This window comes from Aquarana catesbeiana, unplaced genomic scaffold (genome assembly GCF_042186555.1).
Source record: "Aquarana catesbeiana isolate 2022-GZ unplaced genomic scaffold, ASM4218655v1 unanchor244, whole genome shotgun sequence".
Taxonomy (NCBI): Eukaryota; Metazoa; Chordata; class Amphibia; order Anura; family Ranidae; genus Aquarana; species Aquarana catesbeiana.
The window spans coordinates 90890-117748 of record NW_027362673.1 but is presented as its reverse complement, the minus strand read 5'-3'; the positions used below and the strand labels follow the sequence as shown (position 1 = coordinate 117748).

The following is a 26859-nucleotide window of genomic DNA, read 5'->3' as shown; positions in this document are numbered from 1 at the left end:
TGGCAGAGGACAGGGAAGGTGTGCCAGCTCTGGGTCTGTACACCTACAATAGAAGTCCTGGCAGAGGACAGGGAAGGTGTGCCAGCTCTGGTCTGTACACCTAGAATGGAAATCCTGGCAGAGGACAGGGAAGGTGTGCCAGCTCTGGGTCTGTACACCTAGAATAGAAGTCCTGGCAGAGGACAGGGAAGGTGTGCCAGCTCTGGTCTGTACACCTAGAATGGAAGTCCTGGCAGAGGACAGGGAAGGTGTGCCAGCTCTGGGTCTCTACACCTAGAATAGAAGTCCTGGCAGAGGACAGGGAAGGTGTGCCATCTCTGGTCTGTACACCTAGAATGGAAGTCCTGGCAGAGGACAGGGAAGGTGTGCCAGCTCTGGGTCTGTACACCTAGAATGGAAGTCCTGGCAGAGGACAGGGAAGGTGTGCCAGCTCTGGTCTGTACACCTAGAATGGAAGTTCTGGCAGAGGACAGGGAAGGTGTGCCAGCTCTGGGTCTGTACACCTAGAATGGAAGTTCTGGCAGAGGACGGGGAAGGTGTGCCAGCTCTGGTCTGTACACCTAGAATGGAAGTCCTGGCAGAGGACAGGGAAGGTGTGCCAGCTCTGGGTCTCTACACCTAGAATGGAAGTCCTGGCAGAGGACAGGGAAGGTGTGCCAGCTCTGGGTCTCTACACCTAGAATGGAAGTCCTGGCAGAGGACGGGGAAGGTGTGCCAGCTCTGGTCTGTACACCTAGAATGGAAGTCCTGGCAGAGGACAGGGAAGGTGTGCCAGCTCTGGGTCTCTACACCTAGAATGGAAGTTCTGGCAGAGGACAGGGAAGGTGTGCCAGCTCTGGGTCTGTACACCTAGAATGGAAGTTCTGGCAGAGGACAGGGAAGGTGTGCCAGCTCTGGTCTCTACACCTAGAATGGAAGTCGTGGCAGAGGACAGGGAAGGTGTGCCAGCTCTGGTCTGTACACCTAGAATGGAAGTCCTGGCAGAGGACAGGGAAGGTGTGTCAGCTCTGGGTCTGTACACCTAGAATGGAAGTCCTGGCAGAGGACAGGGAAGGTGTGCCAGCTCTGGGTCTCTACACCTAGAATGGAAGTCCTGGCAGAGGACAGGGAAGGTGTGCCAGCTCTGGGTCTCTACACCTAGAATGGAAGTCCTGGCAGAAGACAGGGAAGGTGTGCCAGCTCTGGGTCTCTACACCTAGAATGGAAGTTCTGGCAGAGGACAGGGAAGGTGTGCCAGCTCTGGGTCTCTACACCTAGAATAGAAGTCCTGGCAGAGGACAGGGAAGGTGTGCCAGCTCTGGGTCTCTACACCTAGAATGGAAGTCCTGCCAGAGGACAGGGAAGGTGTGCCAGCTCTGGGTCTCTACACCTAGAATGGAAGTCCTGGCAGAGGACAGGGAAGGTGTGCCAGCTCTGGGTCTGTACACCTAGAATGGAAGTCCTGGCAGAGGACAGGGAAGGTGTGCCAGCTCTGGGTCTCTACACCTAGAATAGAAGTCCTGGCAGAGGACAGGGAAGGTGTGCCAGCTCTGGGTCTCTACACCTAGAATAGAAGTCCTGGCAGAGGACAGGGAAGGTGTGCCATCTCTGGTCTGTACACCTAGAATGGAAGTCGTGGCAGAGGACAGGGAAGGTGTGCCAGCTCTGGGTCTCTACATCTAGAATGGAAGTCCTGGCAGAGGACAGGGAAGGTGTGCCAGCTCTGGGTCTGTACACCTAGAATGGAAGTCCTGGCAGAGGACAGGGAAGGTGTGCCAGCTCTGGGTCTCTACACCTAGAATGGAAGTCGTGGCAGAGGACAGGGAAGGTGTGCCAGCTCTGGGTCTCTACACCTAGAATGGAAGTCCTGGCAGAGGACAGGGAAGGTGTGCCAGCTCTGGGTCTCTACACCTAGAATGGAAGTCGTGGCAGAGGACAGGGAAGGTGTGCCAGCTCTGGGTCTCTACACCTAGAATGGAAGTCCTGGCAGAGGACAGGGAAAGTGTGCCAGCTCTGGTCTGTACACCTAGAATGGAAGTCCTGGCAGAGGACAGGGAAGGTGTGCCAGCTCTGGGTCTGTACACCTAGAATGGAAATCCTGGCAGAGGACAGGGAAGGTGTGCCAGCTCTGGTCTGTACACCTAGAATGGAAATCCTGGCAGAGGACAGGGAAGGTGTGCCAGCTCTGGGTCTCTACACCTAGAATGGAAGTTCTGGCAGAGGACAGGGAAGGTGTGCCAGCTCTGGGTCTCTACACCTAGAATGGAAGTCCTGGCAGGGGACAGGGAAGGTGTGCCAGCTCTGGTCTGTACACCTAGAATGGAAGTCCTGGCAGAGGACAGGGAAGGTGTGCCAGCTCTGGTCTGTACACCTAGAATGGAAGTCCTGGCAGAGGACGGGGAAGGTGTGCCATCTCTGGTCTGTACACCTAGAATGGAAGTCCTGGCAGAGGACAGGGAAGGTGTGCCAGCTCTGGGTCTCTACACCTAGAATGGAAGTTCTGGCAGAGGACAGGGAAGGTGTGCCAGCTCTGGGTCTGTACACCTAGAATGGAAGTCCTGGCAGAGGACAGGGAAGGTGTGCCAGCTCTGGTCTGTACACCTAGAATGGAAGTCCTGGCAGAGGACAGGGAAGGTGTGCCAGCTCTGGTCTGTACACCTAGAATGGAAGTCCTGGCAGAGGACAGGGAAGGTGTGCCAGCTCTGGGTCTCTACACCTAGAATGGAAGTCGTGGCAGAGGACAGGGAAGGTGTGCCAGCTCTGGGTCTCTACACCTAGAATGGAAGTCGTGGCAGAGGACAGGGAAGGTGTGCCAGCTCTGGGTCTCTACACCTAGAATGGAAGTTCTGGCAGAGGACAGGGAAGGTGTGCCAGCTCTGGGTCTGTACACCTAGAATGGAAGTCCTGGCAGAGGACAGGGAAGGTGTGCCAGCTCTGGTCTGTACACCTAGAATGGAAGTCCTGGCAGAGGACAGGGAAGGTGTGCCAGCTCTGGGTCTGTACACCTAGAATGGAAGTCCTGGCAGAGGACAGGGAAGGTGTGCCAGCTCTGGTCTGTACACCTAGAATGGAAGTCCTGGCAGAGGACGGGGAAGGTGTGCCATCTCTGGTCTGTACACCTAGAATGGAAGTCCTGGCAGAGGACGGGGAAGGTGTGCCAGCTCTGGGTCTGTACACCTAGAATGGAAGTCCTGGCAGAGGACAGGGAAGGTGTGCCAGCTCTGGTCTGTACACCTAGAATGGAAGTCCTGGCAGAGGACGGGGAAGGTGTGCCATCTCTGGTCTGTACACCTAGAATGGAAGTCCTGGCAGAGGACAGGGAAGGTGTGCCAGCTCTGGTCTGTACACCTAGAATGGAAGTCGTGGCAGAGGACAGGGAAGGTGTGCCAGCTCTGGGTCTCTACATCTAGAATAGAAGTCCTGGCAGAGGACAGGGAAGGTGTGCCAGCTCTGGGTCTCTACACCTAGAATAGAAGTCCTGGCAGAGGACAGGGAAGGTGTGCCATCTCTGGTCTGTACATCTAGAATAGAAGTCCTGGCAGAGGACAGGGAAGGTGTGCCAGCTCTGGGTCTGTACACCTAGAATAGAAGTCCTGGCAGAGGACAGGGAAGGTGTGCCAGCTCTGGTCTGTACACCTAGAATGGAAATCCTGGCAGAGGACAGGGAAGGTGTGCCAGCTCTGGGTCTGTACACCTAGAATAGAAGTCCTGGCAGAGGACAGGGAAGGTGTGCCAGCTCTGGTCTGTACACCTAGAATGGAAGTCCTGGCAGAGGACAGGGAAGGTGTGCCAGCTCTGGGTCTCTACACCTAGAATGGAAGTCCTGGCAGAGGACAGGGAAGGTGTGCCAGCTCTGGGTCTCTACACCTAGAATAGAAGTCCTGGCAGAGGACAGGGAAGGTGTGCCATCTCTGGTCTGTACACCTAGAATGGAAGTCCTGGCAGAGGACAGGGAAGGTGTGCCAGCTCTGGGTCTCTACACCTAGAATAGAAGTCCTGGCAGAAGACAGGGAAGGTGTGCCAGCTCTGGTCTGTACACCTAGAATAGATGTCCTGGCAGAGGACAGGGAAGGTGTGCCAGCTCTGGGTCTCTACACCTAGAATGGAAGTCCTGGCAGAAGACAGGGAAGGTGTGCCAGCTCTGGGTCTCTACACCTAGAATGGAAGTTCTGGCAGAGGACAGGGAAGGTGTGCCAGCTCTGGGTCTCTACACCTAGAATAGAAGTCCTGGCAGAGGACAGGGAAGGTGTGCCAGCTCTGGGTCTCTACACCTAGAATGGAAGTCCTGCCAGAGGACAGGGAAGGTGTGCCAGCTCTGGGTCTCTACACCTAGAATGGAAGTCCTGGCAGAGGACAGGGAAGGTGTGCCAGCTCTGGGTCTGTACACCTAGAATGGAAGTCCTGGCAGAGGACAGGGAAGGTGTGCCAGCTCTGGGTCTCTACACCTAGAATAGAAGTCCTGGCAGAGGACAGGGAAGGTGTGCCAGCTCTGGGTCTCTACACCTAGAATAGAAGTCCTGGCAGAGGACAGGGAAGGTGTGCCATCTCTGGTCTGTACACCTAGAATGGAAGTCGTGGCAGAGGACAGGGAAGGTGTGCCAGCTCTGGGTCTCTACACCTAGAATAGAAGTCCTGGCAGAGGACAGGGAAGGTGTGTCAGCTCTGGTCTGTACACCTAGAATGGAAGTCCTGGCAGAGGACAGGGAAGGTGTGCCAGCTCTGGGTCTCTACACCTAGAATGGAAGTTCTGGCAGAGGACAGGGAAGGTGTGCCAGCTCTGGGTCTCTACATCTAGAATGGAAGTCCTGGCAGAGGACAGGGAAGGTGTGCCAGCTCTGGGTCTCTACTCCTAGAATGGAAGTCGTGGCAGAGGACAGGGAAGGTGTGCCAGCTCTGGGTCTCTACACCTAGAATGGAAGTCCTGGCAGAGGACAGGGAAAGTGTGCCAGCTCTGGTCTGTACACCTAGAATGGAAGTCCTGGCAGAGGACAGGGAAGGTGTGCCAGCTCTGGGTCTCTACACCTAGAATGGAAGTCCTGGCAGAGGACGGGGAAGGTGTGCCAGCTCTGGGTCTCTACACCTAGAATGGAAGTCCTGGCAGAGGACAGGGAAGGTGTGCCAGCTCTGGGTCTCTACACCTAGAATGGAAGTCCTGGCAGAGGACAGGGAAGGTGTGCCAGCTCTGGGTCTCTACACCTAGAATGGAAGTCCTGGCAGAGGACAGGGAAGGTGTGCCAGCTCTGGGTCTGTACACCTAGAATGGAAGTCCTGGCAGAGGACGGGGAAGGTGTGCCAGCTCTGGGTCTCTACACCTAGAATGGAAGTTCTGGCAGAGGACGGGGAAGGTGTGCCAGCTCTGGGTCTGTACACCTAGAATGGAAGTCCTGGCAGAGGACGGGGAAGGTGTGCCAGCTCTGGGTCTCTACACCTAGAATAGAAGTCCTGGCAGAGGACAGGGAAGGTGTGCCAGCTCTGGTCTCTACACCTAGAATAGAAGTCCTGGCAGAGGACAGGGAAGGTGTGCCAGCTCTGGGTCTCTACACCTAGAATGGAAGTCCTGGCAGAGGACAGGGAAGGTGTGCCAGCTCTGGGTCTCTACACCTAGAATGGAAGTCGTGGCAGAGGACAGGGAAGGTGTGCCAGCTCTGGGTCTGTACACCTAGAATAGAAGTCCTGGCAGAGGACAGGGAAGGTGTGCCAGCTCTGGGTCTGTACACCTAGAATAGAAGTCCTGGCAGAGGACAGGGAAGGTGTGCCAGCTCTGGGTCTCTACATCTAGAATGGAAGTCGTGGCAGAGGACGGGGAAGGTGTGCCAGCTCTGGGTCTCTACACCTAGAATAGAAGTCCTGGCAGAGGACAGGGAAGGTGTGCCAGCTCTGGTCTGTACACCTAGAATGGAAGTCCTGGCAGAGGACAGGGAAGGTGTTCCAGCTCTGGGTCTCTACATCTAGAATGGAAGTCGTGGCAGAGGACAGGGAAGGTGTGCCAGCTCTGGGTCTCTACACCTAGAATGGAAGTCGTGGCAGAGGACAGGGAAGGTGTGCCAGCTCTGGGTCTCTACACCTAGAATGGAAGTCCTGGCAGAGGACAGGGAAAGTGTGCCAGCTCTGGGTCTCTACACCTAGAATAGAAGTCCTGGCAGAGGACAGGGAAGGTGTGCCAGCTCTGGGTCTCTACACCTAGAATGGAAGTCCTGGCAGAGGACAGGGAAGGTGTGCCAGCTCTGGTCTGTACACCTAGAATGGAAATCCTGGCAGAGGACAGGGAAGGTGTGCCAGCTCTGGTCTGTACACCTAGAATAGAAGTCCTGGCAGAGGACAGGGAAGGTGTGCCAGCTCTGGGTCTGTACACCTAGAATGGAAGTCCTGGCAGAGGACAGGGAAGGTGTGCCAGCTCTGGGTCTGTACACCTAGAATGGAAGTCCTGGCAGAGGACAGGGAAGGTGTGCCAGCTCTGGGTCTCTACACCTAGAATGGAAGTCCTGGCAGAGGACAGGGAAGGTGTGCCAGCTCTGGGTCTCTACATCTAGAATGGAAGTCCTGGCAGAGGACAGGGAAGGTGTGCCAGCTCTGGGTCTGTACACCTAGAATGGAAGTCCTGGCAGAGGACAGGGAAGGTGTGCCAGCTCTGGGTCTCTACATCTAGAATGGAAGTCCTGGCAGAGGACAGGGAAGGTGTGCCAGCTCTGGGTCTCTACATCTAGAATAGAAGTCCTGGCAGAGGACAGGGAAGGTGTGCCAGCTCTGGGTCTCTACACCTAGAATGGAAGTCCTGGCAGAGGACAGGGAAGGTGTGCCAGCTCTGGGTCTGTACACCTAGAATGGAAGTCCTGGCAGAGGACGGGGAAGGTGTGCCAGCTCTGGGTCTGTACACCTAGAATGGAAGTCCTGGCAGAGGATGGGGAAGGTGTGCCAGCTCTGGGTCTGTACACCTAGAATGGAAGTCCTGGCAGAGGACAGGGAAGGTGTGCCACCTTCTGGAGGTTGGCACACTGGCAGCCTTGGTCTCTCCTCCCTTGGTCAGTAAGCGATGGTCAAGGACAGTATTACATATTTCATGTTTCCTTGTGTTGTTTGATGAGATTTTCGTATAAGACTGACCATAGACCGGAGATGGTAATGGGGACAATCTGACCAATGGTCTCATCTGAAGGTGAATTCAGGAATAAGACACCTGGTGCCATCCTTATCCCATAGATCCCCTCAGCTAATCATCCTACCTGGGAGATGACCGTCCACATGTGTTACTCCAACCTATAGACCAGAAGATAACAATCTGCATCACACATTGTCCTTCATTGGGGATTTCTGATCTCTTGTATTCTAGTTCCAGCCACCATCCCACGTGTGCCCCCCACAGCAGCCATGGACGACGAGGAAGATTACGGGTTCAGCAGCACCCCACCCAAACCACTCGCCACCTTTCAGGGTGAGTTTATATCATTTTCTGTCGGTTTTGATAATGAAGATTTGCCAGAACCACCAATAGGTAATTATTACAGATTTATCGGAAGTCTTTGGACATGGTGCTAATAGTTACATAGTTAGGTTGAAAAACACACATGTCCATCTAGTTCAACCAATAAAAAAAAACAAAAAATCATACAATCCCTTATATCCAATCCTCTCTCCAATTTACTACAGCAGGAGAAAAAATTCCTTCCTGATCCCCCGAGAGGAAATCGGATTTTCCCTGGATCACCTTTCCCTACAAATGTCAGTACCCAGTTATATTATGTAGATTTAGGAAAGAATCCAGGCCTTTCTTAAAGCAATCTACTGAGCTGGCCAGAACCACCTCTGGAGGGAGTCTATTCCACATTTTCACAGCTCTTACTGTGAAGAAACCTTCCCATATTTGGAGATGAAATCTCTTTTCCTCTAGACGTAAAGAGTGCCCCCTTGTCCTCGGTGATGACCTTAAAGTGAATAACTCAACACCAAGTTCACTGTATGGACTCCTTATATATTTATACATGGTGATCATATGTCCCCCCCCCACAGTCACACACTATTATTATTATTATACATTTATATAGCTCTGAGATATATCCTGCAGTGCTGTACAGAGCCAGTCACATCAGTCTCTATACCAGAGGAGCTTCTCCACCAGGTGGTGCTGTTCTGCAGGGTGCTGTTGGCTCACTCTGCTGGGATCTAAGCTGAGAGAAGCAGCAATCCCGGGGCCTGTCCTGCAGGCTTTTCCCAGGCAAGCATGAACCATGTTGGGGAAGACGAAGACGAAGGTGGAGGCTCCCCAGAGGCACTGAGGACTACACCATGTGCTCATGCTGCTTTGGATCCTGGGCCTGTCCCCATGCAAGGGAAGTCCTTATCAGCACTCCAGGATAAAGTGGTGAACAGACTTCGCCAAATTACCAAGGAGGAACAGAAACTTGCTGTCCTGAAAGCAGATTTCAGGAAAAAGAAATCGCTGCACAGTAAGTCTGGAAGCAGCAGGAGGGAAGACTCCAAGTTAAAGTCTCTGGAGGAGGCATTGAAGAAGCAGGAGAAGCTGGTTGCTTCTCTGAAGGAAAGCAGTGGTGCGTTTAGAGAAAAATAAGAGAATGAGGAGAGATTCTAACAGTTGAAAGAGAGTGCCTGTGTGAGTACCAGCCAGAGGGTGGATGCCAGAGCAACGGCGACAGTATGGAAGGGGGGTAAGGAAGTGGCTTCACATGGTGGACCCAGTACTATCCCCTGTCTCAGGATCTGTCTTGTCTGAGTCGGTATCTGCCCCCCTCCCTCCCCAGCAGCCTGGGTCATCTCAGGAGGTGGTTGAGGAAAATGGCGGATTGCTGCAGGCCATTACAGAAATGGAATCTCTCTTGAGTGGCACCAACCCATCAGAAGAGGACAAGGATGAGGTGCTCAAAATTTTTGGAGGGCGCAAATAAACTGAAAAATTCTGAAAAAAAACCCCATCAATTGCAGCCTCACTGTGCCATCAAACGCAGCCACTGTGCTCACTGTGCCATCAAATGCAGCCACTGTGCTCACTGTGCCATCAAACGGTATCACTGTGCCATCAAACGCAGCCACTGTGCTCACTGTGCCATCAAACGCAGCCACTGTGCTCACTGTGCCATCAGACGCAGCCACTGTGCACACTGTGCCATCAAACGCAGCCACTGTGCTCACTGTGCCATCAAACGCAGCAACTGTGCTCACTGTGCCATCAAACGCAGCCACTGTGCTCACTGTGCCATCAAACGCAGCCACTGTGCACACTGTGCCATCAAACGCAGCCACTGTGCACACTGTGCCATCAAACGCAGCCACTGTGCACACTGTGCCATCAAACGCAGCCACTGTGCTCACTGTGCCATCAAACGCAGCCACTGTGCTCACTGTGCCATCAAACGCAGCCACTGTGCACACTGTGCCATCAAACGCAGCCACTGTGCACACTGTGCCATCAAACGCAGCCACTGTGCACACTGTGCCATCAAACGCAGCCACTGTGCACACTGTGCCATCAAACGCAGCCACTGTGCACACTGTGCCATCAAACGCAGCCACTGTGCACACTGTGCCATCAAACGCAGCCACTGTGCACACTGTGCCATCAAACGCAGCCACTGTGCACACTGTGCCATCAAACGCAGCCACTGTGCACACTGTGCCATCAAACGCAGCCACTGTGCACACTGTGCCATCAAACGCAGCCACTGTGCACACTGTGCCATCAAACGCAGCCACTGTGCCCATCAATTGCCGCCGCTGTGCCATAAGTTGCTGCCACTGTGCCCATCAAATGTGCCATGTGCCTTTGTGCCATATCAAATGCTCCCACTGTGGCCATCAAACGTTCCCACTGTGGCCATATCAAACGTTCCCACTGTGGTCATATCAAACGTTCCCACTGTGGTCATATCAAACGTTCCCACTGTGGCCATATCAAACGTTCCCACTGTGGTCATATCAAACGTTCCCACTGTGGTCATATCAAACGTTCCCACTGTGGTCATATCAAACGTTCCCACTGTGGTCATATCAAACGTTCCCACTGTGGCCATCAAACGTTCCCACTGTGGCCATATCAAACGTTCCCACTGTGGCCATATCAAACGTTCCCACTGTGGCCATATCAAACGTTCCCACTGTGGCCATATCAAACGTTCCCACTGTGGTCATATCAAACGTTCCCACTGTGGTCATATCAAACGTTCCCACTGTGTCCATATCAAACGTTCCCACTGTGTCCATATCAAACGTTCCCACTGTGTCCATATCAAACGTTCCCACTGTGGCCATCAAACGTTCCCACTGTGGCCATATCAAACGTTCCCACTGTGGTCATATCAAACGTTCCCACTGTGTCCATATCAAACGTTCCCACTGTGGCCATCAAACGTTCCCACTGTGGCCATATCAAACGTTCCCACTGTGGCCATATCAAACGTTCCCACTGTGGTCATATCAAACGTTCCCACTGTGGTCATATCAAACGTTCCCACTGTGGTCATATCAAACGTTCCCACTGTGGCCATATCAAACGTTCCCACTGTGGTCATATCAAACGTTCCCACTGTGGTCATATCAAACGTTCCCACTGTGATCATATCAAACGTTCCCACTGTGGCCATATCAAACGTTCCCACTGTGGTCATATCAAACGTTCCCACTGTGGTCATATCAAACGTTCCCACTGTGGTCATATCAAACGTTCCCACTGTGGCCATATCAAACGTTCCCACTGTGTTCATATCAAACGTTCCCACTGTGATCATATCAAACGTTCCCACTGTGGTCATATCAAACGTTCCCACTGTGTCCATATCAAACGTTCCCACTGTGGTCATATCAAATGTTCCCACTGTGTCCATATCAAACGTTCCCACTGTGGTCATATCAAACGTTCCCACTGTGGTCATATCAAACGTTCCCACTGTGATCATATCAAACGTTCCCACTGTGATCATATCAAACGTTCCCACTGTGGCCATATCAAACGTTCCCACTGTGGCCATATCAAACGTTCCCACTGTGGCCATATCAAACGTTCCCACTGTGGCCATATCAAACGTTCCCACTGTGGTCATATCAAACGTTCCCACTGTGGTCATATCAAACGTTCCCACTGTGGTCATATCAAACGTTCCCACTGTGGTCATATCAAACGTTCCCACTGTGTCCATATCAAACGTTCCCACTGTGGTCATATCAAACGTTCCCACTGTGGTCATATCAAACGTTCCCACTGTGGCCATATCAAACGTTCCCACTGTGGCCATATCAAACATTCCCACTGTGGTCATATCAAACATTCCCACTGTGGCCATCAAACGTTCCCACTGTGGTCATATCAAACGTTCCCACTGTGGCCATATCAAACGTTCCCACTGTGGTCATATTAAACGTTCCCACTGTGGTCATATCAAACGTTCCCACTGTGGTCATATCAAACGTTCCCACTGTGGTCATATCAAACGTTCCCACTGTGGTCATATCAAACGTTCCCACTGTGGCCATATCAAACGTTCCCACTGTGGTCATATTAAACGTTCCCACTGTGGTCATATCAAACGTTCCCACTGTGGTCATATCAAACGTTCCCACTGTGTCCATATCAAACGTTCCCACTGTGGTCATATCAAACGTTCCCACTGTGGTCATATCAAACGTTCCCACTGTGGTCATATCAAACGTTCCCACTGTGGTCATATCAAACGTTCCCACTGTGGTCATATCAAACGTTCCCACTGTGGTCATATCAAACGTTCCCACTGTGATCATATCAAACGTTCCCACTGTGGCCATATCAAACGTTCCCACTGTGGTCATATCAAACGTTCCCACTGTGGCCATATCAAACGTTCCCACTGTGGTCATATCAAACGTTCTCACTGTGGTCATATCAAACGTTCCCACTGTGGTCATATCAAACGTTCCCACTGTGGTCATATCAAACGTTCCCACTGTGGCCATCAAACGTTCCCACTGTGTCCATATCAAACGTTCCCACTGTGGTCATATCAAACGTTCCCACTGTGGCCATCAAACGTTCCCACTGTGTCCATATCAAACGTTCCCACTGTGGTCATATCAAACGTTCCCACTGTGGTCATATCAAACGTTCCCACTGTGGTCATCAAACGTTCCCACTGTGTCCATATCAAACGTTCCCACTGTGTCCATATCAAACGTTCCCACTGTGGTCATATCAAACGTTCCCACTGTGGTCATATCAAACGTTCCCACTGTGGTCATATCAAACGTTCCCACTGTGGTCATATCAAACGTTCCCACTGTGGTCATATCAAACGTTCCCACTGTGGTCATATCAAACGTTCCCACTGTGTTCATATCAAACGTTCCCACTGTGGCCATCAAACGTTCCCACTGTGTCCATATCAAACGTTCCCACTGTGGTCATATCAAACGTTCCCACTGTGGCCATCAAACGTTCCCACTGTGTCCATATCAAACGTTCCCACTGTGGCCATATCAAACGTTCCCACTGTGGTCATATCAAACGTTCTCACTGTGGTCATATCAAACGTTCCCACTGTGGTCATATCAAACGTTCCCACTGTGGTCATATCAAACGTTCCCACTGTGGCCATCAAACGTTCCCACTGTGTCCATATCAAACGTTCCCACTGTGGTCATATCAAACGTTCCCACTGTGGCCATCAAACGTTCCCACTGTGTCCATATCAAACGTTCCCACTGTGGTCATATCAAACGTTCCCACTGTGGTCATATCAAACGTTCCCACTGTGGTCATCAAACGTTCCCACTGTGTCCATATCAAACGTTCCCACTGTGTCCATATCAAACGTTCCCACTGTGGTCATATCAAACGTTCCCACTGTGGTCATATCAAACGTTCCCACTGTGGTCATATCAAACGTTCCCACTGTGGCCATATCAAACGTTCCCACTGTGGTCATATCAAACGTTCCCACTGTGGTCATATCAAACGTTCCCACTGTGGTCATATCAAACGTTCCCACTGTGGTCATATCAAACGTTCCCACTGTGGCCATATCAAACGTTCCCACTGTGGCCATATCAAACGTTCCCACTGTGGCCATCAAACGTTCCCACTGTGGTCATATCAAACGTTCCCACTGTGGTCATATCAAACGTTCCCACTGTGGTCATATCAAACGTTCCCACTGTGGTCATCAAACGTTCCCACTGTGGTCATATCAAACGTTCCCACTGTGGTCATATCAAACGTTCCCACTGTGGTCATATCAAACGTTCCCACTGTGGTCATATCAAACGTTCCCACTGTGGTCATATCAAACGTTCCCACTGTGGTCATATTAAACGTTCCCACTGTGGTCATATCAAACGTTCCCACTGTGTTCATATCAAACGTTCCCACTGTGTCCATATCAAACGTTCCCACTGTGGTCATATCAAACGTTCCCACTGTGGCCATATGAAACGTTCCCACTGTGGTCATATCAAACGTTCCCACTGTGGTCATATCAAACGTTCCCACTGTGGTCATATCAAACGTTCCCACTGTGGTCATATCAAACGTTCCCACTGTGGTCATATCAAACGTTCCCACTGTGGTCATCAAACGTTCCCACTGTGGTCATATCAAACGTTCCCACTGTGGTCATATCAAACGTTCCCACTGTGGCCATATCAAACGTTCCCACTGTGGCCATATCAAACGTTTCCACTGTGTCCATATCAAATGTTCCCACTGTGGCCATATCAAACGTTCCCACTGTGGCCATATCAAACGTTCCCACTGTGGTCATATCAAACGTTCCCACTGTGGCCATATCAAAAGTTCCCACTGTGGTCATATCAAACGTTCCCACTGTGGCCATATCAAACGTTCCCACTGTGGTCATATCAAACGTTCCCACTGTGGTCATATCAAACGTTCCCACTGTGGCCATATCAAACGTTCCCACTGTGGTCATATCAAACGTTCCCACTGTGGTCATATCAAACGTTCCCACTGTGGTCATATCAAACGTTCCCACTGTGGTCATATCAAACATTCCCACTGTGGTCATATCAAACGTTCCCACTGTGGTCATATCAAACGTTCCCACTGTGGTCATATCAAACGTTCCCACTGTGGTCATATCAAACGTTCCCACTGTGGCCATATCAAACGTTCCCACTGTGGTCATATCAAACGTTCCCACTGTGGTCATATCAAACGTTCCCACTGTGGCCATATCAAACGTTCCCACTGTGGTCATATCAAACGTTCCCACTGTGGTCATATCAAACGTTCCCACTGTGTCCATATCAAACGTTCCCACTGTGGTCATATCAAACGTTCCCACTGTGGTCATCAAACGTTCCCACTGTGGTCATATCAAACGTTCCCACTGTGGTCATCAAACGTTCCCACTGTGGTCATATCAAACATTCCCACTGTGGTCATATCAAACGTTCCCACTGTGGTCATATCAAACGTTCCCACTGTGGTCATATCAAACGTTCCCACTGTGGTCATATCAAACGTTCCCACTGTGGCCATATCAAACGTTCCCACTGTGGTCATATCAAACGTTCCCACTGTGGTCATATCAAACGTTCCCACTGTGGTCATATCAAACGTTCCCACTGTGGCCATATCAAACGTTCCCACTGTGGTCATATCAAACGTTCCCACTGTGGTCATATCAAACGTTCCCACTGTGGCCATATCAAACGTTCCCACTGTGGTCATATCAAACGTTCCCACTGTGGTCATATCAAACGTTCCCACTGTGTCCATATCAAACGTTCCCACTGTGGTCATATCAAACGTTCCCACTGTGGTCATCAAACGTTCCCACTGTGGTCATATCAAACGTTCCCACTGTGGTCATCAAACGTTCCCACTGTGGTCATATCAAACATTCCCACTGTGGTCATATCAAACGTTCCCACTGTGGTCATATCAAACGTTCCCACTGTGGTCATATCAAACGTTCCCACTGTGGTCATATCAAACGTTCCCACTGTGGCCATATCAAACGTTCCCACTGTGGTCATATCAAACGTTCCCACTGTGGTCATATCAAACGTTCCCACTGTGGTCATATCAAACGTTCCCACTGTGGCCATCAAATGCTGCCAGTGTGCCCCCCCCCCCGCGCGCCTGCAGCAGGTGACGGCGGTGAGCGGTGTCCTCCATGCTCCTCAATGTCTTCTCCCGCCCTCTCTTCCCGTCTTCTGCTGTGATTGGATGCCTAGGCATCCAATCACAGCGCCTGTCATTTCAGCCAATCAGGTGACGGTAACAGACCCGAGCACCTGATTGGCGGGAGGCGGTTCAGTGTTAGAAAAAGCAAATATTTATTCGAAAAGAAAAAAACTGCGCTTAGAATCGTTAAAGTGAAGCTGCGGCTATAGGTGGGGTACACCAATACAAAAAAAGGAGAATAAAGAAAAGCGCGCATTAAAAACTTATACAAAATGTGATTATGAAACTTGGTGAAAATAAATAAATTCCTTTTCAAAGGAATGTCCAACAACCAAAAAAGAAGTGAATAAAGTAAAATTCTTCAATAGTTTATATGTTGATAGGTGAAGGTTCAGGTGAAAAATTTCTATTAGATGAAATGCTTAGCAGAAAGTAAGCCAAAACGAGCGGGTGGCTTTAAACCCAGCCTGGGCCTTTTAGGGATCAATCCCGGTGTAAACTGGATGAGTCACACTCGTAACGTAGATTTGGATCCACAAAGGTTTACCCCAAAAAAATTATTTAAAAAACATAGTGTAATACTGACAAAAAATTGAATTCCAAAAAAAAAGAAAAAAATGTGACACTCAACCAGTAACAAAATCCTAAATAATCATAAGACCACCCAGTGCCTATAGGCACACACAGGGTCGTTGTGTGAGTGACATGCAATCATGCAATAAAGTGAATAATCCCCAATAGGGGAAGCTAGTGCATAAACCTTACAAAAGATCCGCTTACCAGATATTAAAAAAAAAATGAGCATGTAACTATCCACCAGATGAAAAGTTGGAAAGGGGTACCAAAGGTGCAGCAAACCACATAAAAATCCTGCTTACCAGATGGCAAACTTTATATAAGCAGATTAGCACCACAGAAAGGACTTCCTGGCAAGGAGCGGCGTAGATACGTCCTGACATCCATATCACGAGCTCCGCAGTGCATATATTGTAAAGAAGTGGCAAATAGTGTGATACCGTTTCAAACTTAATTTATTATAATCAGAATAACACTTACAACAAAAACGAAGCATAAAAAGCGATGCCGGCCGGCACTCAGACAGACTCCCGTCCTCAATGGGGCGACGTGGTGACGTCAGCACGTACCTCCCACGCGCGTTTCGTCATAAGGTGACGTTTTCAATGAACGTCGCCCCATTGAGGACGGGTGTCTGTCTGAGTGCCAGCCGGCATCGCTTTTTATGCTACGTTTTTATTGTAAGTGGTGGCAAATGCTTTTGAGGTGTTTTCTGAGGTGGAGGGTGGAAGTTCTTCTGGTGATGAGTCTATGGAGGAGGAATCACAGGGGACATTGAAGCGTATAGGGTCTCCAGGTAGGGAGGGGGGTAAGCAGGCTAAGAAACATATGCCTCAATCATCCTGATGGCGGTTCCCAATCCACTGAAGGTGGCGACCATTATTGTTGCCAGCAAAAAAACAGTAAGTGCTCGTAATATGGCCTGATTTTTGCTCAGCAGGTTTGATGCTAATATTTTCTTTTTGCAAGAGACCCGGTTGTCTAGTGTAGCTGATATTCATCTGGCGGAGAAGGAGTAGAGGCGCGGCCCCTCTTTCTGGCCTCTTGCGGCCGAGCCTTACACTGAAGTTGCGGCACTTTTTTCCGGCATGGTAACCTGTCGGCGGATTATTGAGGTAGAAATGGGGAGATGTATGGTCTTAGACATCTCCATGGGGGGGCAGGACCTGCGCCTGAACATCTATTGGCCCCAGACAAAGTAGGACAGGAAATGCCTCTTCATGAAGATCCAGCCTTTTCTTTTTATAGCCCGGCAAGTTGTCTTCGGTGGTGATTTCACCGTCACTAGGACTAAGGACAGGAAAGGTACCGGAGCCAGGCTGGACTGTGACGGCTTTTTATTTTTAACAAAATAGCTAGAGAGGCAGGTCTGGTTGATGTGCATATTCATTACCCAGACAACACGGGATTCACTTTTCAGTGAGGTAGTGGTCAGAGTAGAATAGTGTTTTTTAAAGTGGAACTCCACCTTCTTGGCACCAGTGTATCAGGCGGTGGAGTTTTCTGATCACTGTATTCAGTCTGTGACTCTGAATAGCCCCGATACACCACCTAGGGGGAGGGGTACCTGGAAGCTGAATTCGGTACTCCTGGATGATGAGAAGGTGAGTCAATCCTTTGAGGATTTTTTTCAGGCACAGGTATCAATCATGGACTTTTGCAGCAGTAGGTCAGAGTGGTGGGAGCTCGCAAAACGAAGGATCGTTGGGTTTTTCAAGGCCATAGGAAGTAATAAACAGCTTGATAAGTACATCACCTACCAGCATCTGCGGAGGAAGCTTGATAGGCTTGTGTCGAATAATGGGGATCCGGGGATGATCTCTGAGGTTAAACTCTTGCTCAGGGAGTGTCAATATGGCAGGCAAGCCACTTTGGTTCTGGAAAGGGTTTATGGGAAATATCACTCGCCCGACCCTTACCAGGATGGCAAACAAGGTAGAGCAGTTAAGTCATGTGTAGGCCTGTTTGACAGTGCTGGTTCCTTGACGAAGTCCAAGTCGGGGATCCTGGAAACCGCCAGGTCATATTATGATGACCTCCTGGGCAGGAGGGACCTTGATTGGGCAGGCATATTAAGTTTTCTGGATTCTTTTCCAGGACTGGGAAATGGCAGTTCTCTTGCGAGTTTGACAGAGGACATCACAGCAGATGAGGTGGTTAAGGCTATTGATAAGCTTGCCATTAAGAAGTCGCCTGGGCCAGATGGGTTGACAGCCAAGTTTTATAAGCACTTTAAGGTTACTCTGGCCGCATATTTGGTGGAGGTTTTTAATGGCTGTCTGAGGTTCGCTCTCTCCCTCCATGTGACAATCTGCGGTGATTCTTCTGTCAAAGGGTAAGGATTCATTGAGAATTGGTGGCCCATTGGCCTTCTCAATGTTGATAGGAAGATACTGGCAAAAATAATTTTCTGGCGTTTATCGTCTGTAGCGGGCAATCTACTTTCCAGCCACCAGCACTGTTCGGTTCAGGGTAGAAGCACTTTTTCAGTGGTGTTAGCTGTCCGGGAGGCCCAGGGCTGCAGGCTGGAGAAAGTACTTGCTGGCATTGGATTAGGCTAAAGCTTTTGATCGGGTCAATCATGAGTACCTATGGCTGCTTCTTGGCAAGTATAGCCTGGAGGGGGGCTTTATCGATTGGCTGAAGACCTTGTACAGAAGGGCTGAAAGCTTCATGCCTGTGAATGGTTGGATCAGACAGCTCTTTGAGGTTGGCTTGGGTGTGCGTCAGGGGTGTCCTTTGAGTCCTCTGCTATACGCGTTCACAATCGATCCCTTCATCCGGAGGTTAGAGAGCGGACCGTTGTGCGGAGTGCCTTTGGGCATTGCTGGTGAGCCTCCTCTGAGGGTCGTAGCCTATGCTGATGACGTGTTTTCATCTCTGGGACAGAGGAGGTGGAGAAGTGGTCTCAGTGATGGAGCAGCATGCTGAGGCATCTGGCTCAAAGATCAATCAGGATAAAACTGAAGTTTTCTGGATGGGTGAGGAAGGCGACAGCTTCAAGCTTCTGGACATCTTCCCAGAGCCCCGACAGGAAATTCAAGTTTTAGGCATCAAATTTGGTTTCGGCGATTATGGCCTCGCAAATTGGGAAAGCAGGCTACAAGATGCCGATGCCAAGGTTGTCACCTGGAAGGATTGGAAACTCTCTTACAGGGAAAGGGTTAATCTGATTAAAACTTACCTGATCCCGGTATTTCTGTATGTCAGCTTTGTCTGTGTTTTGCCCATGTCTCTCTATGCAAAGATCTACAGCTGTTTCTTCCAACTGGTATGGGGGGTAACAAACTGAATCTCGTTAAAAGGTCTGTAACCTACCTTCCCAGGTGGATGGGTGGCCTAGGTATGGTCAACCCGGTGTTTTGTTTTTTTTCTCTGATGTTTTTGAAACATAAAGAACTGCCTGGGTGGGTTGGTATTTTTCAGTCCTGGTTTAGGCCTTTTCTGGGAAGCTGGGAGAATGGTGGGCCAGTGAAAAGCCTGAGGGTCGGACATGGTGAGCTCCCGGCTTATGTTGCCTGTGCCTGAAAATCCTTCGGCAGTGGCGAGTGACGGTGGAGGAAATGAAGTCTCTTCCTAGGAAGGACTTGAAGAGGAGAGTTGTTGAATCTGCCTTTAGCGAGCCACTGGCGCTGAGGGATTGCCCAGGCCCTGTTATGTGGGAGGGTCTGCGTTTGCTCAATCTAGAGAAAATCCCTTTAAAGTTTTGGGATTTGGCCTGGGGCTCATTTCATGGCAGACTCTATGTAAAGGGCAGCCTGAAGCATCGCTCTGCGGAGAACCGTGGTTGTCCAAGATTGGAGTGTGGTGGGGTGGAGGAGACAATGGACCACTTCTTGCTTCAGTGCCCCTTCAATATAAAAGTATATAAGTGGGTGGGTGGGTATCTGAGTATCCTTTTCCGTTCCCACTTGAGTTATGCAGAGTGGTCGTATGGGGCCTTTGAGACACACCGGGATTTTGATTTTGATACTTTTTCTAGTTAGCTTAGTTATCTGTTTCTTCACATGGAATGCACAAAGTCAGGTTTCCATTCAGAAAAAAAGTCCTTCCTGTGGAGGTGGTGGTGCACGACATTCTGGGTTAGGTGGGAGGATTTGGGGTCTTGAGAAGGACAGGTGGTGGCTGGGGGTCTGGACAAAGGCGTGGAGGAATGTCAGGTCCCCGTAGCTGCTGTCTGTCAGTCTCTGGGTGTGCGGCTTTGTTTATGTCCTTTCACGTCCCCCTAGATTTTTATATAAGATTGGATTTGGGAAAAAGGCCGCATGTATGGGTTACATGTGTAATGGATTCTTACCTTGAGGCTTTGTTTAGGCGGAGGTTAGGGCTTTGTTTAGGTGGAGGTTAGGGCTTTGTTTAGGCGGAGGTTAGGGCTTTGTTTAGGCGGAGGTTAGGGCTTTGTTTAGGCGGAGGTTAGGGCTTTGTTTAGGTGGAGGTTAGGGCTTTGTTTAGGCGGAGGTTAGGGCTTTGTTTAGGCGGAGGTTAGGGCTTTGTTTAGGCGGAGGTTAGGGCTTTGTTTAGGTGGAGGTTAGGGCTTTGTTTAGGTGGAGGTTAGGGCTTTGTTTAGGTGGAGGTTAGGGCTTTGTTTAGGTGGAGGTTAGGGCTTTGTTTAGGTTGGTAGATTTAGTTTTCTTTATGTTTTTGTTATGCTGATGTAAGCTATTTTTGTTTATATATTTTTATTTATTTTGTATATATGTGTAACACAAAGGTTTCCCAAAGTCATCTCACTGAGTAATGTGTTGTTCCTTAAGTAAGGGAATGGCTCCCTCTAGTGGCCGCTACAACTTTGGCATGAACTTTTCTCTATTTTAGCAGCAAACCGTTATGCATTATGGGATTAGTAGTTTAATGAGGAAATGACTTGTGTTTAACTCAGTCTGGGAACTACTGACCCACAATGCCCAGTTCACCTACCCACAATGCCAAGTCACAGAACAGCCTGCTGGGTAAGCAGATAAAAGGGACAGGCGTGGCATGTTTCCGGTCTCTTGGGACGCCATTCAACACCTGCCTGCAGTGAGGTCTGTGAGTGTGGCTGGGAGACTGCGGCCTGTAAGGCGCGGAGCGAAATCGATTGAGCTCTGAGGAGTTCCAGAGCACAATCAGCTGGATCCGAGTGTGGATGAGCCTAAGGACCCAAGACACCTGGAGTTTTCCTAAATTCCAGTCATCAGCCATCCAAAGGAGCCGTGCGGTGAGATGGCGCCGGCTTTTAGAACAGAATGAGATCGCAAGAAAGGAGTTCGGAAGGAATCCTACAGTATCTGGGCCTGTTGTGGTGAGCGGGCACTTGCCCAGACCAATAGAATACACTGTTTGCTGGTGAGACTTGTAGTCCTACTGAGGTGGTTCTGCTTATTCATAGGCTGTGCATAGCGGAACTCTGGGGTTTATTACAGCCCATGCTGTAGAGGTGGTACTGCATTACCATTACAGTCCACAAGGAAGAGCTGCAGGAGTGTTGTCTGTTCATCACCAACAAAGGAATAGTCCTTATTACATTCATCATTCTACAGTCTGTTTCTTTATGTTCTCTTATGTTGGATTACAAATAACTGCAATTCAAATCAAAGGGCTAGCTGAAGAATAAATGAAGACTTTTGTCACCCTCATCAAGGTATCGATGTGTCACTACACTCTCTGAACATTGAATTGCAGCCTAGGGGGAGCCCTAGAGTATAGGATTCAATGTTATACTGCATTATCCTATTTATGTGATATGATTGGGTTTGGTGTGTCCACCTGTCTGTATATACCCGTCATGTGATCATTGAATTCTCAGTTCATGTACACATGTTTTCTATTGTCATTCTTTATATCTGACTTACCACAGTGTTTATTATACTAAACATCCTAAAACTTCCTAAATGGTTCATTTACAACTTGTGTGAGAATCTATTACTACAGCTGGTGAAGTGACGGGTTCCAAGGGTCCGGTAAATATACTGTGTGATGTTAGCACTGGGTCTCACACTAATATTACTATACAGGTGTGCCAGAGGGGTATACAGGTGTGCCAGAGGGGTATACAGGTGTGCCAGGGGGTATACAGGTGAGCCAGAGGGGTATACAGGTGTGCCAGAGGGGTATACAGGTGTGCCAGAGGGGTATACAGGTGTGTGTGCCAGAGGGGTATACAGGTGAGCCAGAGGGGTATACAGGTGTGCCAGAGGGGTATACAGGTGAGCCAGAGGGGCATACAGGTGAGCCAGAGGGGCATACAGGTGAGCCAGAGGGGCATACAGGTGAGCCAGAGGGGCATACAGGTGTGCCAGAGGGGTATACAGGTGTGTGTGCCAGAGGGGTATACAGGTGAGTGTGCCAGAGGGGTATACAGGTGTGCCAGAGGGGTATACAGGTGTGCCAGAGGGGTATACAGGTGATCCAGAGGGGTATACAGGTGAGCCAGAGGGGTATACAGGTGTGTGTGCCAGAGGGGTATACAGGTGTGCCAGAGAGGTATACAGGTGTGTGTGCCAGAGGACTATACAGGTGGGTGTGCCAGGAGGGTGTACAGGTGAGCCAGAGGGGTATACAGGTGAGCCAGAGGGGTATACAGGTGTGCCAGAGGGGTATACAGGTGAGCCAGAGGGGTATACAGGTGAGCCAGAGGGGTATACAGGTGAGCCATAGGGGTATACAGGTGAGCCAGAGGGGTATACAGGTGTGCCAGAGGGGTATACAGGTGTGTGTGCCAGAGGGGTATACAGGTGAGCCAGAGGGGTATACAGGTGTGCCAGAGGGGTATACAGGTGAGCCAGAGGGGCATACAGGTGAGCCAGAGGGGCATACAGGTGAGCCAGAGGGGCATACAGGTGAGCCAGAGGGGCATACAGGTGTGCCAGAGGGGTATACAGGTGTGTGTGCCAGAGGGGTATACAGGTGAGTGTGCCAGAGGGGTATACAGGTGTGCCAGAGGGGTATACAGGTGTGCCAGAGGGGTATACAGGTGATCCAGAGGGGTATACAGGTGAGCCAGAGGGGTATACAGGTGTGTGTGCCAGAGGGGTATACAGGTGTGCCAGAGAGGTATACAGGTGTGTGTGCCAGAGGACTATACAGGTGGGTGTGCCAGGAGGGTGTACAGGTGAGCCAGAGGGGTATACAGGTGAGCCAGAGGGGTATACAGGTGTGCCAGAGGGGTATACAGGTGAGCCAGAGGGGTATACAGGTGAGCCAGAGGGGTATACAGGTGAGCCAGAGGGGTATACAGGTGAGCCAGAGGGGTATACAGGTGTGTGTGCCAGAGGGGTATACAGGTGAGCCAGAGGGGTATACAGGTGTGTGTGCCAGAGGAGTATACAGGTGAGCCAGAGGGGTATACAGGTGTGTGTGCCAGAGGGGTATACAGGTGTGCCAGAGGGGTATACAGGTGTGTGTGCCAGAGAGGTATACAGGTGTGTGTGCCAGAGGGGTATACAGGTGTGCCAGAGGGGTATACAGGTGGGTGTGCCAGAGGGGTATACAGGTGTGCCAGAGGGGTATACAGGTGGGTGTGCCAGAGGGGTATACAGGTGTGTGTGCCAGAGGGGTATACAGGTGTGTGTGCCAGAGGGGTATACAGGTGGGTGTGCCAGAGAGGTATACAGGTGAGCCAGAGGGGTATACAGGTGTGCCAGAGGGGTATACAGGTGAGCCAGAGGGGTATACAGGTGAGCCAGAGGGGTATACAGGTGAGCCAGAGGGGTATACAGGTGTGTGTGCCAGAGGGGTATACAGGTGTGTGAGCCAGAGGGGTATACAGGTGTGCCAGAGGGGTATACAGGTGTTTGTGCCAGAGGGGTATACAGGTGTGTGTGCCAGAGGGGTATACAGGTGTGCCAGAGGGGTATACAGGTGTTTGTGCCAGAGGGGTATACAGGTGTTTGTGCCAGAGGGGTATACAGGTGTGTGTGCCAGAGGGGTATACAGGTGTGTGTGCCAGAGGGGTATACAGGTGAGCCAGAGGGGTATACAGGTGTGCCAGAGGGGTATACAGGTGTGCCAGAGGAGTATACAGGTGTGCCAGAGGGGTATACAGGTGTGCCAGAGGGGTATACAGGTGAGCCAGAGGGGTATACAGGTGAGCCAGAGGGGTATACAGGTGTGTGTGCCAGAGGGGTATACAGGTGAGCCAGAGGGGTATACAGGTGGGTGTGCCAGAGGGGTATACAGGTGTGTGTGCCAGAGGGGTATACAGGTGGGTGTGCCAGAGGGGTATACAGGTGTGCCAGAGGGGTATACAGGTGGGTGTGCCAGAGAGGTATACAGGTGAGCCAGAGGGGTATACAGGTGAGCCAGAGGGGTATACAGGTGAGCCAGAGGGGTATACAGGTGTGTGTGCCAGAGGGGTATACAGGTGGGCCAGAGGGGTATACAGGTGGGTGTGCCAGAGGGGTATACAGGTGGGTGTGCCAGAGGGGTATACAGGTGTGCCAGAGGGGTATACAGGTGTGCCAGAGGGGTATACAGGTGTGCCAGAGGGGTATACAGGTGAGCCAGAGGGGTATACAGGTGTGTGTGCCAGAGGGGTATACAGGTGTGCCAGAGGGGTATCCAGGTGTGCCAGAGGGGTATCCAGGTGTGCCAGAGGGGTATCCAGGTGTGCCAGAGGGCTCCAGACCGTTCTTGGGGTAGAGGTAGGGTGCAGGATTGAACATTTATCAGCAGCTCCTTTGGGGGAGGTGCTTTATATGTAAATATAATTTTATTAAGTCTGTAAGATTTTTAATAGATACGTTTACACTCGAATGTCTATTAATGTTGCTGTAGCTCTGACATATGCAGTCAGGTTGACTCTGAAGTTGGAATTTTTCAGACTCTTTGCGGGAAGACGTGTTCTCAGCTCCTCCTCCTCCTCCTCCTCCTCCTCCAATGACGGAATACCCCGACTCGGAGAAATGTAAGTGAATTATTAGAAGTTGTCATTCCTAATGATGGATAATGAATTGGTGACTCCTCCTCCTGGTAAATATGGGTGGAGTTTAATATAAAGACCTACCTACCTGCTCCTGGAATCCTCCTCCATTGGAATAGACTCCATTGGATCTCATTCACCATTAAAGTGAACCTGTAGAGGGATAATGTGAACTACCAATTCTCATCCAAGTCCTGGCCAGGACACCATCTGCATGGAGTTTGCATGTTCTCCCTGTGCTGGTTTGGGTTTCCATCCTCCACTGACCTGCTGGGAGGTTAATTGGCCATAGAGAGTGTATGATACAAGGACCTCGGATGGTAAGCTCCTAGGGTCAGGGACTGGTGTGAATGTTTCAGCATTATATACCGTATATACTCCAGTATAAGCCGAGATTTTCCACACTTTTTTTGTGTTAAATTCCCCCCTCGACTTATACTCGAGCCCAGCACTTCTGCAGCAGAGAATGACATTTTCCAAACTAAATTTGAGGCCCCGTATCTCGGTGCCACTTGGTACTAGGAACCCCAGCTTTGGATATGTTGTAGTGCTCGTTCCACTGGGTTTGCGCATCAAATTTGGGGTTCCTAGCACCAAGTGGCCCCGAGATACGGGGCCCAAAATTTGGCCAATGGTGTCCATCTGCAGCAATGTCATTTCGGGACCCTTTGGGTCCAGAGACCCCAAATTTTGTCTGCCGCTAGGGGGCATCTAGCAACCCTTAACTATTGAGTTTGAAGTTCGGGGGACCTATGGCTGCAAATGGGCACAGTGAGGCTGCAAATGGTCACAGTGAAGCTGCAAATGGGCACAGTGAGGCTGCAAATGGGCACAGTGAGGCTGCAAATGGCCACAGTGAGGCTGCAAATGGTCACAGTGAGGCTGCAAATGGGCACAGTGAAGCTGCAAATGGGCACAGTGAGGCTGCAAATGGGCACAGTGGGGCTGCAAATGGGCACAGTGAGGCTGCAAATGGCCACAGTGGGGCTGCAAATGGTCACAGTGAGGCTGCAAATGGTCACAGTGAGGCTGCAAATGGCCACCATGGGGCTGCAAATGGGCACAGTGAAGCTGCAAATGGGCACAGTGAAGCTGCAAATGGGCACAGTGAGGCTGCAAATGGGCACAGTGAGGCTGCAAATGGGCACAGTGAGGCTGCAAATGGCCACAGTGGGGCTGCAAATGGTCACAGTGAGGCTGCAAATGGTCACAGTGGGGCTGCAAATGGTCACAGTGAGGCTGCAAATGGTCACAGTGAGGCTGCAAATGGTCACAGTGGGGCTGCAGATGGTCACAGTGGGGCTGAAGATGGTCACAGTGAGGCTGCAGATGGTCACAGTGAGGCTGCAAATGGTCACAGTGAAGCTGCAAATGGGCACAGTGAAGCTGCAAATGGGCACAGTGAAGCTGCAAATGGGCACAGTGAGGCTGCAAATGGTCACAGTGAAGCTGCAAATGGTCACAGTGAGGCTGCAAATGGTCACAGTGAGGCTGCAAATGGTCACAGTGAAGCTGCAAATGGGCACAGTGAAGCTGCAAATGGGCACAGTGAAGCTGCAAATGGGCACAGTGAGGCTGCAAATGGTCACAGTGAAGCTGCAAATGGGCACAGTGAAGCTGCAAATGGTCACAGTGAGGCTGCAAATGGTCACAGTGAAGCTGCAAATGGTCACAGTGAGGCTGCAAATGGGCACAGTGAAGCTGCAAATGGGCACAGTGGGGCTGCAAATGGGCACAGTGAGGCTGCAAATGGGCGTTGTTGACCCTCTTTTCCACTTACAGTAGCTGCACATTTCTCACCCTAGGCTTATACTCGAGTCAATAAGTGTTCCCAGTTCTTTGTGGTAAAATTAGGAGCCTCGGCTTATATTCGGGTCGGCTTATACTCGAGTATATACGGTACCTAAATAGGAAAAACGATGAGAGTCACTAAGAAGGGTTCTCTATTGGTACCATCCATAGTGTGCTCAGCAATTATCTAAAGACTGGGGATTACAGGGACTGTATATGTGAATATAAAATTAATCAAATCCCAGTCTTAGTCCGGAGGGTTCAATATTGAGTTGGCTCCGCCCTTTGCAGCTATAACAGCTTCACCTCTTCTGGGAAGGCCGTCCACAAGGTTTAGGAGTGTGTCTATGGGAATGTTTGACCATTCATCCAGAAGAGCATTTGTGAGGTCAGGCGCTGATGTTGGATGAGAAGGCCTGGCTCACAGTCTCCGCTCTAATTCACCCCAAAGGTGTTCTATCGGGTTGAGGTCAGGACTCTGTACAGGCCA

General features: G+C 50.5%; 1 protein-coding gene across 1 annotated transcript in view; it reads left to right on the top strand.

Annotated features, from left to right (window-relative positions):
• The window catches only part of CD6 (CD6 molecule), a 112766-nt gene that overhangs the window by 70591 nt on the left and 15316 nt on the right, over nt 1-26859 (top strand). The window contains exons 9-10 of the mRNA XM_073611936.1: nt 7307-7408; nt 24480-24563. Coding sequence (XP_073468037.1) covers nt 7307-7408; nt 24480-24563 — 186 coding nt within the window. The remainder of the gene's footprint in view (nt 1-7306; nt 7409-24479; nt 24564-26859) is intronic.